The sequence below is a fragment of the Macrotis lagotis genome, chromosome 1, assembly GCF_037893015.1.
Source record: "Macrotis lagotis isolate mMagLag1 chromosome 1, bilby.v1.9.chrom.fasta, whole genome shotgun sequence".
In the NCBI taxonomy this organism is placed as follows: domain Eukaryota; kingdom Metazoa; phylum Chordata; class Mammalia; order Peramelemorphia; family Peramelidae; genus Macrotis; species Macrotis lagotis.
In genome coordinates, this window is record NC_133658.1 from 278,294,737 (window position 1) to 278,311,560 (window position 16,824).

Here is a 16,824-nt window from a genome sequence, read left to right on the forward strand (position 1 = left end):
GTCAACCTGTTCATGTAGGCAAGCCTAGTTTTTTTTATTGATCCATTCTAGGTAAGAGATGGTAAAATTCTTGTTCTACCTGAGGAATACCTTTATTTTTTGTAGAACACTCTCCTGGAATACTATTGTTCTATAAGAGAAGATGAGTGGACAATTTCAGAAAATCCTGTAAAGATTTGCACAAACTGATGTGAGTGAAGTGAGCAGAATCAGGAGAACATCATACACAGTGATAGCAAGATTGTGTCAATCATGATGGACTCTTCTCAGTAATACAGTGATCAAAGAGAGTTCTAAAGGACTTCTGATGGAAAATTCCATCTCTATCCAGAGAAAGAACTATGGAGTCTGAATGTAGATCAAAATATACTATTTTTTACTTTTTTTTTGTTTTTTCTTTCTCATGTTTTTTCACGTTTGTTTTGATTCTTCTTTCACAGCATGACTAATATGGAAAAAAATGTTTAACATGATTGTGTATGTGTAATCTATCTCAGATTGCTTGCTATTTTAAGGAAGGAGAAAATTTTATAAAAATGCATATTGAAGGGGTGGCTAGGTGGCATAGTGGATAAAGCACTGGCCCTGGAGTCAGGAGTACCTGAGTTCAAATCCGGTCTCAGACACTTAATAATTACCTAGCCGTGTGGCCTTGGGCAAGCCACTTAACCCCGTTTGCCTTGCAAAAACCTAAAAATAATGCATATTGATGGGGCAGTTAGGTGGCACAGTGGATAGAGCACTGGACCTGGAGACAAGAGGACCTGAGTTCAGATCTAATCTCAGATACACACTTAATTCTTACTTAGCTGTGTGACCTTGGTCATATCATTTAACCTCATTGCCTTATAGAAAAGAAAAAGAACAAAATGCATGTTAATAGCTATTTCTACATGTAATTTGAAAAAAATGATGCTAAATTAAAAAAAAATTGTCCTGGGTTTCTGGAGAAAGAAAATCCTTGCCCTGAATTTTCATTACCTAGTAATTATTTACATTCATAAAGTCAAAGATGATAGATTTAGAATTGGGAGAGATCATAGAGATTATTTATAGATGAGGAAACTGAGACTCAAAGAAATTATATAACTTGCTCAGAATAACACAGTTAATACATAACAGGTCCTCTGACTCCAAATCCAACATTCTTTTCACCATTCAAAGACCATTGGAAGTCCTCTAGATTATGAGATTCTTGGTATAGGATCCATGGACTTCTGAATAGGTCTGTGGATATTTTCTGGGGATCCATGAACTTGAATGAGAAAGAAACTACATCTTTATTTTCATTAACCTCCAACTGAAATTTAACATTTCCTTTAATTATTTAAAAACATTAAAGACATTATCCTTTCCATTTTGGGGGCTTTTGAAGATCTATAATACAAAAAAAGAATGAGAACTCCTACTCTTGTTCATTCCCCCTCATTTTATAGAGAAGGAAGCTGAAGCCCAGAATGTTATTTATCTTGCCCAAAATCACACAAGTAGAAAGTAAGAGAATTGATTTAGAAACATCAGTCCTTTGAATCCAATTTCAATTTTTAAAATGTTTGTTTTTCTCCAATTACAGGGAAAACAATTAACATCTGTTTTAAAATTTTGTCTTCTAAATTTTCCCTTCTACCCTTTCCTCACCTTGAGAAGGAAAATGATTTTGTATAGATTATACATGTGCAGTCATACAAAACATACTTCTATATTAGTCATGTTGCAAAATAAAACAGATCCCTCAAAAAAGTCACTGAAGAAAAATAGAGTTTAAAAAGTACTTCGAGATACATTCATACTCTGTCAGTTCTTTCTCTGAAAGTGTATAGCACTTTTCATCATAAGACCTTCAGAATTGTCCTGTACCATTATATAGCTGAGAGTAGTTAAGTCATTTACAGTTGATCATCCTTACAATCTTGCTGTTACTGTGAACAATGTTCTCCTGGTTCTGCTCATTTTATTTTGCATAAGTTGATATAAATTTTCCCAGGTCTTTCTGAAAGTAACCTACTTATCATTTCTTTTTTTTCCTCATCATTTCTTATAGCACAATAGTATTTTCTCCCATATACCATAACTTGTTCAACCATTCCTCAATTGATGGGCATCTCCTCAATTTCCAATTCTTTGCCACTACAAAAAAGAATCATTATAAATATTTTGTACATATAGGTCCTTTTCTTTTCTTTTTTTTTAAGTCTCTTTGGGATATCACAAAGTACCTAGTAGTGGTACTATTGAGTCAAAGAATATGTGCAATTTTATAACCCTTTGGGCATAGTTCCAAATTGCTCTCAAAAATGATTGGATCAGTTCATAACTCCACTAATACTACATTGATAGTTCAATCTTTTTTAGGTTTTGTTTTTTTTTTTGCAAGGCAATGGGGTTAAGTGGCTTTGCCCAAGGCCACACGGCTTGGTAATTATTAAGTGTCTGGGATCAGATTTGAACTTAGGTACTCTTGACTCCAGGGCTGGTGCTCTATCCACTGTGCCATCTAGCCACCCCTGATAGCTCAATTTTTCCATATCCCCTTCAAAATTTATCATTTCCCTTTTATGTCATATTAGCCAATCTTAGAAGTGTGAGGCTTGATAAGATCATTAAGAAGAACAGTAAAATACATTAAAGGGTTTCTATATTTCCTGTAGCCTGACCAGTCCTACTGCTTCAGACAAGGTCCTTTCATCAGTGACTGAGACGTTAACCCAATACCCCTTTGATTTCCGAGGGGCTCGGATTCTGACTGGCCAGGATGAGGGAGTCTTTGGCTGGGTCACTGCCAATTATCTCTTGGAGAATTTCATCAAGGTGGGTTTTGCTGTTTGCCCACCTTTTCTGAGGCTGCTATTTTCACATACCCTCTTGCCACCAAGTGAACAATGTCCCATTTGTCCCAGGATATACAGGGACAAAGTGGTCCACCCCCCCGACCTTCATTGCCAACTGGTAGGACCTTAACCCATCTCTCTATTTCTATACCCTATATTTACTGGCCCCTGACCATAACCGTAGGTCAGCTGCCAATTGGGAACTCAAAAACATTTTCAGGTTTGTTTTTGTTTTTGCAAGGTAGTGGGATTAAGTGGCTTGCCCAAGGCCACACTGCTAAGTAGTTATTAAGTGTCTGAGGCCGGATTTGAACTCAGGTACTCCTGATTCCGGGGCAGATGCTCTATCCGCTGTGCCACCTAGATGCTCCACTCAAAAGCATCTTTGACTGTTGGGACTTCCCATGGGTATATAGGCTGCTAGATCCTTTGGTGGCATCTGGTCCTATCACTGAATTCCTTGTTCATTTCATAAGAAACTCATCCCCCTAAGACATCAGTGCTTCTTTCATGATTCGGGTCTGGAAACCCTTTGGGGGAGGAGGGTTGTAGACCAGAGAGATTAATGTCTTTGATATATAAAAAGTGGTTAATAAACACATTAAATTGTTTCTCTTTTCTCCTTCTCCTCCTCCACCTTCTCCCTCTCTCTTCACCCTTCCTTGCAGTATAACTGGGTAGGAGAGTGGTTCCAACCAAAGCAGGGGACAGTGGGGGCCATGGACTTAGGTGGGGCATCCACACAGATCACCTTTGAGACAACCAGACGGATTGAGGACTCTGCAAATGAGGTCAAGTTGCAGCTCTATGGCCAGAGTTACAGAGTCTACACCCACAGCTTCCTGTGCTATGGTAGAGATCAAATCCTTAAGAGGTTGCTGGCTGGTGTGCTTCAGGTATGGGTAGCCCAATTTATGGGAAGGTTCCCTTAACACCTCCATTCCTCGCCTAAGTCCTCTCCTCATTCCACCTGCTATTTCCTTTGCTACCTACTGTCTATTTTGCCAACAAAGGGCCTCTTTTCAAGAATGCTATTCTTTTAACTGCCAGATCCTGGTAACCATTTCTTATTTAGGTGGGTCTGCTAGTTCTTGTCTTCCTGTCTCCCTGCCTCTGTTACCCTGTCAGCTGAAGATAATGACTTCTGCAATCTTCCCTTATTCTCCAGAGTCCTTACTAAGTAGATTAGAGAAGGTGCAATCTTTGTTCTCTTGAAATTCATAGAATGGTTGGGGAGGTAAGAGCCATTTGTCCATTCCTTTCTCATCATTGCTACCATTTATTTTACGGTTTGCAAAGTGCTTTACAACAACCCTGGGAAGTATATATTATTAATGTCCCCACTTGAGAGATGAGGAAACTGAGGCAGGATGTATTTAAATGACTTGTTCAGAGTCATGTAGCTGGAATCTGAGGCTTGGTTGGATTCAGACTCAGGTCTTTCTGATTCTAGGAACATCATTCTATCTATTTCTTCTCACTATGTCATTTAAGAGACATCAAAATAGGGCAGGGTATGGTGAGTGTTATAAAAACTCAGAGATAGGAAAGGTTAATTGGGGAAAAGCAGTAAGAGAAGACTTCATGAACAAGATAATATTTGAACAGATACTTAAATGAATTGGTGGATAGAATGTAGATGAGCAGTGGAGAGGGGAACAAGTGGGGAAAATGTATTAAAAAAAGAATGAAACGCAGAAGCACATCTAATATTTATAGGGGTTAGTGATGATATGACCTAGCTGAATGGAGGATGGATGTGGGGAAATGGTAGGATTAGAGCAGTCATTTTAGAAATGTGGAGATCTTGAATGCCAAGTAGAGAAATTTAAACTTGATCCTACAGTCAGTGAGGACTTAATAGAAGCTTTTCAGTAGGGAGAAGACATGATAAAAAATATAGGTTGGAGAGTGATTAATCAGGTAGATGTTTCTTCTGGGACCAGGCAGGCTAAGCTTAGGAACACTGGTGGCCTACTAGTGGAGAGAATGGAGTCTGGATACCTAATGGTAGAAGGCAATTCTGAACCTGATTCCTTTGTATCTCCCCTATTCCAGAGACATAGCACACACCCGTGCTGGCCTAGAGGCTATTCAACAAAAATTCTCCTGAAGGATGTCTACACATCACCTTGTACTTCAGCCCAGAGATTTCAGGACTATAATGAAAATACCGAGGTGACCCTTTCTGGAAGTGGTGATCCTGTCCTCTGCCATCAGCTTGTGTCAGATCTTTTCAACTTCTCATCTTGCTCTTTCTCCCAATGTTCCTTCAATGACATTTTCCAGCCTCCTGTGACTGGGAACTTCATTGTGAGTCTTGGGGTATCAGTTCACTTTGGGGCATGGGATAGGACCATTAGGAGTCCAGTATTCATTTTACAGCTCAATCCCATCTTTCCCACAGGGTTAAGCCTGTGGTTTACCCTTCTTGACTTTATCCTAGATATTGACTCCTCTACCCGTGCCATTTTTGATACTCCATGGGAACGAACAAATAGCCCTTAATTCAGATCAGACATTAGGTAACCCTTTAGCTAAGGGAATGAAATCTGCCCCCATAGAGATAGCTCTGAAGGTGACTGATCCAAAATGAATGAGGATGGTATATAGGATAATCTCAGAGGCTAGGGACATAGTGAACCTGGACATTGTAGCTAAGGGTCACTGAAAGTATAGGAGTCAGAAATCTAGGAACTGGAAGTGGATGGATATAAGAATTGAGGGCAGAAGGATGAGGATCAATTGTATGCTTGCCAGAAATATGCAACCTTATCCTTATCCCTGAATCCTTTCCTGGCCTTAGGCCTTCTCTGCTTTCTACTACACTGTGGACTTCCTTCAGAATGTGATGAAGCTGCCTGTGACCTCTCCAGGGGAGTTGGGGTCTTCAGCCAAGGTTTTGTGCCGTGAGACATGGCTAAAGGTAAAGCCTCTTCTATATCTGCACAGAGGGCCCAAGATGTATGTAGATCTTCTAGCCACAGACCGGGTATTGGCAACATATCCCTGTAAATCATTCCCATTTCTGTCAATCATTTCAACTTCCCAATCCAATTTTGTCTAGAATCGAATTCCCACCAATGGGAAACATATTCCTGATATTTTGATGCATCATCCTGCTCCCAGCCCTTTATCACATTCACATGAGAGCCAACAAGAAGTTCTTAGTTCAGCCCAGATACTAGAAAACCCTCAATTGAAGGAATGGAATCCCCCTGTAAGATGAAGCTCAGAAGACGAAATGAAGGATCATTCTCTTACTGGATGACTCTCAGAGTTTCCCTGATTGCTTCATCTTTTCTCAGTTAGTCTATCTGCAATTTGTTAAACACCTCCTCTATGTCAGAGGCTATGCTAAGTGGTGACTTTAAGCTGACAAAAATGTAAGAACCCCTCCTCTCTGGGATCTTATATTCCATTGAAGAGATAATAGGTAAAAATCAGTTTGTACAGAAATAAATAAAATATAAATAGAGAGGGGTCCCTGGAGGAAAGATATTCATAACTAGGGAGAGGAGGATCATTAGGTTTTTGGAGAAAGTGTCATTTGAGTAGAATTTTATTTTTTTTTAGGTTTTTGCAAGGCAAATGGGGTTAAGTGGCTTGGCCAAGGCCACACAGCTAGGTCATTATTAAGTGTCTGAGATCAGATTTGAACCCAGGTACTCCTGACTCCAGGGCCGGTGCTTTATCTACTGCGCTACCTAGCTGCCCCAGCGCCACCTAGCTGCCCCCATTTGAGTAGAATTAAAGGAAACCAGTGATTCTAAAAGGAGATGAGTGGGAAATGCTAGCCAGGCATAGGGAATAGCCATTGCAAAATCCATGAGATTAATGGAGAGATATGTGTAAAGGGTAGAAAGGCAGGGTCATGGAATAAAGGAAGGGGAGTAATATACAGTAATATACAGAGGTACCCAAAAGTTTTAGTGCAGTTTTAACATTAAGAAATTTAGAGGGGCAGCTAGGTGGCGCTGGGGCAGCTAGGTGGCGCAGTAGATAAAGCACCGGCCCTGGAGTCAGGAGTACCTGGGTTCAAATCTGATCTCAGACACTTAATAATGACCTAGCTGTGTGGCCTTGGCCAAGCCACTTAACCCCATTTGCCTTGCAAAAACCTAAAAAAACAACAAAAAAAGAAATTTAGAAATACAGCTGCTACAAACTTACAAATTTTTTTTTCAATCCTTTCCGTTCTTTGTGACCCCATTTGGAATTTCCTTGATAAAGGTACAGAAGTGGTTTGCCATTTCCTTTTACTGATGAGTAGAAGAGGCAAACAGGGTTAAATGACTTTCCCATACAGGGAAAGTGAGTATCTGAGACTAAATTTGTACTCAAGATGAGTCTTCCTGACCCCAGGGGTACTCTATTTATTTCTGTTTTAAAAATATTGATATGTTTCTTATTAAGATTTAACATAATCACCATCTCTTGCTATATATACACACTAGTCAATTGTAAAACCTGGTTGAGGGGCAGCTAGGTGGCTTAGTGGATAGAACACCGGCCCTGGAGTCAGGAGGAACTGAGTTCAAATCCAACCTCAGGCACTTAATAATTACCTAGCTGTGTGGCCTTGGACAAGCCACTTAACTCCATTGCCTTGCAAAAGCCTTAAAAAAAAACCTGGTTGATACTTTCATCAACTACTACTACCTTGACTGTAAGGACTGCATTTACAATCCTAACCTTCTGATCATTCAAAGAACAAGGCCTTGATATCTACTTGACAGGTCTGATGCAACTTCCCTGGAGAGAAGTCTAATGGATATAGAACAGGTAACCAAGGTGACCAAGCAAAAACAGCATTGTTCTGGCTTTGAGAATGTGTCATGCAGAAACCAAGTATAGAATATGTGTCAGGGCTGAATGCCCTATCTTGTTAAAATAATTAAAAATTGATCATTCAAAATTCATAAAACTACATACATTAAAAATATTAAAATAAGTTTTAAAATATTATCTTTGTAAGTTTAAAGTGTTTCTGCTGCTAGTTATTAAGCTGTAGCACATAAAAGAGATTATGTATGATATGAGCACATATAAGCCACACATACACATAATCTCTTTGACAGCCCTAAGAATTTTGAAACATGCTGTATATTATTATAAGATTGGAAGAGGTCAGGTCATGAGGAGCTTTACAAACTAAATAGAGAAGCTTATATTTGATGCTTGAGGCAATAGGGACTACTGGAGTTTATTAAGTTAGGGAGTGAAATGGTCAGATTTCACTTTAGGAAAACACTTCTATAGCTGTAAATAAGTTAGAACTGAGAGGAGAAAGACTTGATAAGAAAGACATTTTAGTAAGCTAATATAGAAATCCAGAAGAGGAGGTTAACTAGTGTGATGGCCTGATGTGTAGAAAGAAAGCAGTAAGTTTTTAATAGTATTTTATTTTTTCCAAATACATGTAAAGATAAATTTTAACATTCATTTAAAAAAATTTTTAAATTTCAAATTTTCTCCCTTCTTCCTTCACCTCCCCTCTTCCTAAGTCAGTAAGCAATTTGATATTGATTTTTATATGTGCAATCATATAAGACATATTTCCATATTAGTCATATTGGGAAAAAACAGACCAAAAGAAAAAAAAACACGAAAAAAATAAAGTGAAAATGCGCTTCAATCTACATTCAGAGTGCATCAGTTCTTTCTCTGGATTTTTCATCATGAGTCCTTTGGAATTGTCCTGGATTATTGTATTGTTGAGAATTGCTAAGTCATTCATAATTGGACAACATACAATGTTCTCACTTTACTTTGCATCCATTCATGTAATTCTGAGAAAGGAATAGCTTTGAGAGATATTGTAGAGGTAGAAATGAAAAGCTTTGAATATGTGAGGTGAGGGAAAGTAAGTAGTCAATGATATTGTCAAACTTATAGAACTGGGTGATGAGATAGGTGTGCCCTGGACAGAAACATTTGGACATTTTGAGTTTGATATAACTATGGGATATCTAGTTTTAAATATTCTATAAGCAGTTGGAGGATATCTTTCTCATGAGAGAGCATGGCTGGATTTACATATTTGAGAATCATCTTCAGAGAAAAGATCTTTAAATCCATGGGAATGATGAGGTAACAACTGAGAGAGTAGAAGAGAGCCCAGGATGGAGCTTTGGCATACTTCTATAGTCAGGAGATATGCTATAAAAGATGAACCAACAAGGAATTCTGAGGAGAGACAAACAAGTGGGAAGGAAACCCAAAAGAATAAAGAATATCCAGTAGGGGAGTGTGGTTAATCATGTCAAATACTTCAGAGAGAGCAAGAAGGATGAAATATGAGAAAAGATCATTAGATTTATCAATCAATTAAGAAATCTTTGGAGAACTAAGTGAGGACATAGAGTTGTTGTTGTTCAATCAATTCTCCATGACCCCTTTGGAGTTTTCTTGGCAGAGATATTGGAATATCTGCCCAGGTTCTCACAGCTTCCAGAAGTCTGGGGCCAGATTTGAACTCATGAAGTCTTCCTTACTGCAGGCCCAGCACTCTCTTCACTGTCCCATAAATAGTTTCAACTGGGTGAGGCAGTTAGATTGCAAAGGGTTGAGAGGGGAGTGAAAGGAATGCAAGCAAAGAGTGCAAGTAGCTTTTTCTTGAAGTTTGATTGGGAAAGGGAGGCAGTAAATGACAGCTGGGTTATGCCATAAATGTAGATAGAACACTGGGCCCTGGAGTCAGGAAGACCTGAGTTCAAATTTGACCTTGGATACTTACTAGCTGTGTGATCCAGGGCAAGTCACTTAGCTCTGTTTGCCTCAGTTCTTCATCTGTAAAATGAACTGGAGAAAGCAACGGCAAACTACGTTGCCCATATGGGGTCAGGAGGGTCAGACGCAGAAATGATTCAACAAAAACCAGGTTCTGGTAAAAACTTGTTTGCTTGTTTTGGGAAAGTAGAGGCTTAAATGTTTTTGTAGGAAGTCATAAAGGAAACTTTGGATAGGATGAAGTCAAAGATTAATGAAAGATGATTGTGAAATTGGTTTGCTGGAGAGGACATGTACATGTAGTGGGATTGGGTTTATTGAGAAGGGTCACCCTTTGTCAGATACTGAAGAAAGCAAAGGAAGAGAGCATGAAGACTGATGTTGAGGGGTTCTGAGATGTAGAGGAGAAAAGGGAATTGATGGTAAATGGTTGGAATGGTGTTTACTTTCTCAGTAAAGTAAGCTTTCAAGTCTTTTTTTTTTTAGTTGAGAGAGGGGGGGAGTAGATGATATAGGAAGGAGGAGAAAGAAAGGAAAATTTGGAGCAGTCTGTGTGAGGCATTGGTGGATAGAGAATCAGGAAGGAGGTGAGGTGAAAACCCAGTTGGAATTAGATAATATAAATTTGTAGTAAACTCTGTTGGCATGGCCCCATGATTTCCTTCTGCTCTGTTCAGCAGCACATGAATAGGAGTAGAAGGAGTACAGAAGGAAAATCCAGGGTTGGTGTTTGACAAATCTTTAGTTTCATTCGGATTTTAGCTAGCACTTTGACTCACACTATTCTAAAGGGTCTTACAAAGGGAAGCAAAGACATATGGGTTTACTTCTTAGAGAAGGTGACTGAAGTTCAGAGAGTTATAATGACCTGAAGATTTTCAAATTTCAGGTTATAGATGGGACTGATTGGCCTCTAGTGCCATTTTCCAATTCACGCAATTCTGCAATTTTTTTAACCTAATACTACACAGTAAATTAATATCAGAGCCAGAATTAGAAAAAAGCCAGATCTCCTTACTCCTAGAGGTAAAATTTTTTGACCCTACTCTACATTTTGTGGTTAATTAAATTGTAATTGATTATTATTGAAACCAAACTGAGATAGCATTGGGTTAAAGATCCTTCTTGACTTTTGGCTCAGTTGAAAGTACTTCAAACCATCTTTGTTTAAATTGCCTAATGAATATAATTTTGCTATCTCTAATATTTTATTTTTTTCCTCAAAGATATGTTTTTTTTTTCCCTCAACACATTCAATTTTGATCAATGCATAATATGGAAACAATGAAAAGATTTTAGAGTGCCTTCTGTGAGGAGGGGTGGGGGGAGGGAAGGGAAGGTGGGGGAAAAAGCGTAAAATTCAAAACCTTTCCAAAAAAAATGATAGGTAGAAACTACTATTGTATATAATTAGAAAACAAATAAAATATTTATATAATAAAAGAAAAGAAAGAAAAAGAAAAAACCATTTAGAAGATAGTTTCAATTAAAAAAAATTGCCTAGTGACTGCTTTTTTTGTCTTTTTTGTATATCCAAACGTCCTCTTGGTTAAAATACTAATTTGCACTCCAACCAAAGCCCCTTCTCTCCTTCACTCCAGCTTGAAGGCAGAAAAGCCTAGCAAATAAATGTTAATATATTGGTCTCCCAAAGTTCATCTGTCTGAACTCTCCAGGGGCAGGTTCCCTGACTTCCTTTAGTCCTGGGCAGAATTCTGCCTGTCTTCTTTGTGGGTTATGGTTTAGTATATAAAAAAAAAGACAAAGAAATTAGGATACCTGGGCTTTGTACCTACCGATGATCTAATTAAAAGTATTAGGAAGCAGTTGCTGTCCTTTCTCTGGGACTCAGTGGAGGTGGTGGGGAAAGGGGGATGTTAGATAAGAAAAATCTGAAAGGTTTTCTAAAATAGGATATTTGCTAGGTAAAGGAGTATGAATGAGGAGTCCAGGCTCTGGATCATGTCACTGCTGAGACTTTTTCTATGCCCATCCCAGCTGCTGGAGCGAGCCCCTAGTCGGCAGTCCCGCCTGGCAGATTACTGTGCTGGTGCCACCTTTGTATACCAGCTCCTTGTTCAAGGCTACAAATTTGATGATCATACCTTCCCCAGTATTGCCTTCCAGAAGAAGGTATGCATTACATTGCGGGGGGAGGGGGGGGGCAGGAAAGGCTGAAAGGGAAAAGAGGAGAGAGAGTGGGAGAAGAGAAGGAGAGGGTGGAAGGGAAAGGTTGGAAATGAGGAGGGAGGAGAGGTTGGAAGGGAAGGGAACAAGAAAGGGTAGAAAGGAGAGGAAGATGGGAGGGAGAGAGAGAGGGTGGCTACAGGTTGGGCATTGCCAGGTAGACTCTAGCTTGGTGTTCTCTGACTCATTAGCACTGGAGTCCTCATGCCACTATGACCCTTAGAATCTTCAACTGCTCAGGCTAAGGGGAATTAGAAGAAGGGGGTTTATGGCTTGGGCTCCCTCTGAAAACATGTCCAGACACTTGGGCAGAAAAAGAAGCTAGAATTGGGGAGGGGTATTTATTCACTCTTTTAAGTGAGGCCCATGAGTGTGTGTCAAAGAACTAAGTGACCCAGGGAACTGATTGTGGCTTCTTCATTCTTCTTCTCTAGGCTGGAGACACATCTATTGGCTGGGCATTGGGTTACATGCTGAACCTGACCAACATGATTCCACCTGATCAACAGAGTTTCTTCAAGGGCACAGACTATGGTTCTTGGGTAGTCTTAATTCTGTTTTTCATTATAGTCACTCTTGTTGCCTTGATAATGTTTTTTTGCTTTGCTCACTCTTCCAAGTCACAGAGTGCCATCTAAGTAGGATGGGTCAGGTCTTGACCTCTCTATAGTGCCAGGACAGTTGTCCTCTCCTATTATTCTAGAAGCAGCAGGACTGTCTCTCCTTCCAGTGTAGGTTTTATCAGAAAGAACAATTCACTGCCTCATCCTGGCATTTGGGGGTGGGGATGGGGTTCTATAAATGGAATGTAGGGAAGGAAAGACTTGCACAGAGGAATGACTTAGGTAATTTGGGGTTCACCTTCCTCAGTTTGGGGAAATCTCTTCTCAATACTGATCACTTCATTGAACAGTTTATATTGTATGAAAATTAGAGCCTGGCACAAGTGATGACAATGATTCTCACCAAATGTAGCCTAAAGTCTTCAGAGCTGAAGACCCAGGAATCCAGAATGTTCCCCTTGGTCCACATATCTTTCTATGAACCTGTATTAGTATAGCCTACCAATGTCCTGGACTTGGGGTAATATGATTTCCACTAAGACTTTGAGGAAAACACAGCCAAGAACCAGATTTGGTAATTAATACAAAGTCCCACATCTGATGTGTATTTCATGGAGAGGCAGGGTCCTAGGCTTTAACCCAGTTCTCCAGCTGTTACTCTGGCTTGGATTTGAGGTTCCTTCTGTCCTCCTTCTCCATTTTTGTCTTAACTGAGTCAGATCCTTTCCTTCCTGTGGATGCTGGCATTCAGGAATGAGGATAATGACTGAGCTACTCAGGTAACCCTACCCTAATGGGTTGGGGATGGATCTCATCCCTCTGTGGAGGGCAGCTGTCCTGTATTTTGGAGAGGCAGATAAGATTTGACTAATGGATAGTCTTGGGGATGGGGGAGTAGAAATTAGGCTCAATGGAAGAGAAAAAAAATCCAGGAGAACACTGTCCTAATTTCAAACTCCAGAGCTGTTCAACATGCATATGGTTCTCACTGTGGTACTTGTGTAACTTGGTAGGGAGGAGGGTGGATGGAGGAGAGAGAAGAGAGAGATAGAGGGAGAGACATGCTGTCTGATTTCTTGGTGCCTGCCTTGGAAGAGCCATTGGCATTTGTCTCTTGTATTAAAAAAGAGGAAAAAAAACTTTGTAATAAAATGTATCCTGGATAACTAGCCAGTGCTGAGGCTCATTTCTCCCAGGGATAAGTCCCTAGCTGATCCCTGGCCCACATGCACATTGTAGAGCTATAGTCTACAATCCCAGAAGAGTGCTAAGGAGAATGCCAAATAGAAGAATGAGAGAGGGGTGGGGTCATATGTGGAGAATGTCCCTTATGAAAACCCTCAGGGAGAAATCCATTTCAAGAAAGTAGATTATTCTGAGCTAGATTTTAAAGGAGTGGAAGTTATATAAAAGTAGAAAGGCCAAGGGTGTCAAATCCATCATTCCTCTGCCAAAGTTAAGAATCAAGATCACCTTTCCCAGACAGAAGACAGACACGCATTAAGACTTTGCAGAAGGGAAGCTATTTGTGGGAATGGGGGAAGTAGTTTGTGTGTGTGTGGAGTCTTCCCTAGTCACCTGTACCAGTATTTTATCCCCTCCATTAGGAGTTTCCCTTCCAGTCTAGGCTTTTTCTCTTCGTCTGCACACACTGCTGCTCCAGCCTATCTCTAGTTTTCCCTAGGTAGAGAGAGAGAGCCATGGAATTCCCATCTCTAGGTAGTCTGCAGGAGACTGCAATGCACATTGGCCTGGTCTCTGTAGTTTAATCTCCTCACCGGCAGATGTTTGGCTGGCTTGGAGGTGGAGGGAGAGGGGGAGGCAGGAGAAGCTGTTGTCACTGGTGACTCAGGGCTGATATGCAAAAGGGAGGGGAGAGAGGAGCCAGAACACCCAGAGAGATTGGATATGATATATAGATGATGCTCTGCTTTAGACCAGATTGAGGAAGGGGGTGGGGGGAAGGAGGGCACCTTTATCTTTAAATAGGGACACTTTTTGTCAATGATTACTTTTCAGAAGGTACTTCAAACTACTAATGTTAAGAGGGATTGGATTTAAAAGAAAAATATGGATTCATGCCAGTCTTCAGTGTTACTACATGAATTATCTATCCCTTGTATTCTCCCCCTTTGAGTCCATGAAGAGATGGACACACCCAAGTCTCTGCAGCACTGTGGGCAGACAGCCCTCTGTCCACTTCCTCCAGCCAGGATTACACCCAGTCAAAAACCTCTCTATATGTTCCCTGCAATGCAGTTTAGTCCATGATCAAGATCCAGAGCACCTTCGGCCTAGCTGGCCCTTGGGGTGGTTTCTGTGCTCCTGGCAAAGGTTGTGAGACTGAACCCCGAGTTTCCTAGACCTTGAAACAGGTATTGTAATTCCTACCTAGGCTATTGAAGGGGATGGTGGGGTTGCATGATTGGGAAAGCTTTAAGGAGGTAGAAGCTCTGCATAAATGTATGAGACTGTGAATAACAACAAAAAAGGCATCTGCCCCAAACCCTACTATGTTTTCCCAAATTTTAGAAAAGAGAAATGTTCTCTGCTACTCCAGGGCATGGATGAACAGGACATGGTTTGCAGTTAAAGCATGTACAAGGCTATCTGCAGCTGGAGCAAGAGACAAGAGCTAAGGATGTTTCCCACCCCACCCCCCCAGGCTTTTTTTAACTAGGATAGATTTCCTGAGAATCCACAGCCTTATTGATTCCTAGCAATGAGCCCTAACTAGTTGACTAGACAAGGCTAGGCCCTTCTCCCCCCTCCCTCTATTGGAATGATTCATCTTAAACACTCTGGTCCTGTTCCAGCCCTCCCCCACCCCCAATTTCTGGGAAATGAGCTCAGATGCTATTTCTGTCTGGCCAGGCTGACCTTCAGAGATGGGAGGGAGTGGGTGCAGTGAGGAGGGGGCAGACTCTCCCAAGAGTGAACCCCCACCAATAATGATGATTCTCAAATCAGGAAAGCTGGCTAAGACCAGCCCCACAGTGTGTTTCTAAGCCAAGGAGACCTGCATTGTGAAGGTCTGGGGCTACACCCTTCTCATAGTTGAAGGCATAAGATTAGACCCCTCCCCAGAAATACCTCCTGTTTAGCCATCCCAGTATCTCCTACTGGGAAAATTATAACAAGGTGTATGGGGGTATAACAATGGGAAAACTATTGTAAAGGGATACAGTACATTGTATCAGAACACTGAGAGTATGTTAAAAGGAGACCCTTGGGATTTTATTGGGGGTATGAAAACAAAGGCACTGGGAACATTAGCCTTAGGGAATTTTCGAATCTGGTAACTGAGGCATCAGGAATTGTAATGGGGAGTACCTTGTGAGAGGGATCTCAGGGCTTTGTAGCAAGCTTGTGTTCTATGACAGAAAGCTTCAGGGTGTTGTAACTGGGACCTTGAATTTATTGTAAGGGGGGCAACAAATGTATTTTGCATATTAGTCTTTTTATCCTAGAGGCAGCCTATTACTGGGAGCACCTCTGACTGTGGCCAAGTGACCCTAGGCACTTGACCTCTCAGAGCACCAAGCAACTTTTTTTTTCACTTACAAATAAAGATTGTTTTCATCATTCATTTTTGTAAGATTTTGAGTTACAAATTTTTATCCCTTCATCTTTTTCCTCCCTCCTCCCAAACAGCATACAATCTGATGTAGGTTATACATGTACAATCATGTTAAACATGTTTCCTTATTAGTCATGTTGGGAAAGAAGAATCAAAACACAAGGGAAAAAACAATAAAAAACCAAATTTTAAAAAGCAAAAATAGTATGCTTTGATCTCCATTCAGATTCCACAATTCTTTCTCTGGATGTAAAAGGCATTTTCCATCACAAGTCTTTAAGAATTGTCTTTGATCACTGATAACAGCTGACCATCATTCAGTGTTAGTAGGCCATTCATCTACCAAGGTAATCATTGGTCCAAAGCCAGTCCCTTTTATCTTTTGTAAATAAGGGGAATTAGTGATTTTACATAGCAGAGTGGAATAATAGATTTAAAATAAGACCATTGTTCAAATCCTGACTTTTAGGCAAATCAATTCATTTCTTTTCTTCTTTTGTAAAGTGGGGGAAGGAGGTTAATTAGAGGGACTTCTTTTAAAAATTTATTTTATCTTTAATTTATGGAATAAAACAAGCATTTCCATAACATAGTTCAATAAAAAAGATGGTTGCACATGAAACTGAAAATCTGCTATGCATAATTTGTTATTTCTTTCAAATATATAATAAAATTATCAAGTAAATTTATTTTTCCTTTTTTCTTCCACATCCCCTCTGTAGAAGCTACCATTATACAAAAAAAGGTGTGTGTGTGTGTATATATATATATATATGTATATATATATATACATATATATATATATATGTATGTATATATGCCCAACAAGCAAGCTGTGAGGCAATGAGGTTAAGTGACTTGCCCAAGGTCACAGTCATTTAACCTCCTTGCCTCACAGCTTGCTTGTTGGATCTTAGATCTGGGGGGAAAATCA

The 16,824-nt window shown here is 40.1% G+C and overlaps 1 protein-coding gene across 1 annotated transcript in view; it reads left to right on the top strand.

Annotated features, from left to right (window-relative positions):
- The window catches only part of ENTPD2 (ectonucleoside triphosphate diphosphohydrolase 2), a 32,975-nt gene extending 16,451 nt beyond the window's left edge, over window positions 1–16,524 (top strand). Inside the window, exons 4-9 of the mRNA XM_074210618.1 lie at window positions 2,649–2,808; window positions 3,497–3,724; window positions 4,887–5,141; window positions 5,635–5,754; window positions 11,559–11,693; window positions 12,182–16,524. Of these exons, the coding sequence (XP_074066719.1) occupies window positions 2,649–2,808; window positions 3,497–3,724; window positions 4,887–5,141; window positions 5,635–5,754; window positions 11,559–11,693; window positions 12,182–12,385 (1,102 nt within the window). The 3' untranslated portion in view covers window positions 12,386–16,524. The remainder of the gene's footprint in view (window positions 1–2,648; window positions 2,809–3,496; window positions 3,725–4,886; window positions 5,142–5,634; window positions 5,755–11,558; window positions 11,694–12,181) is intronic.
- Window positions 16,525–16,824: the final 300 nt, after the last annotated feature.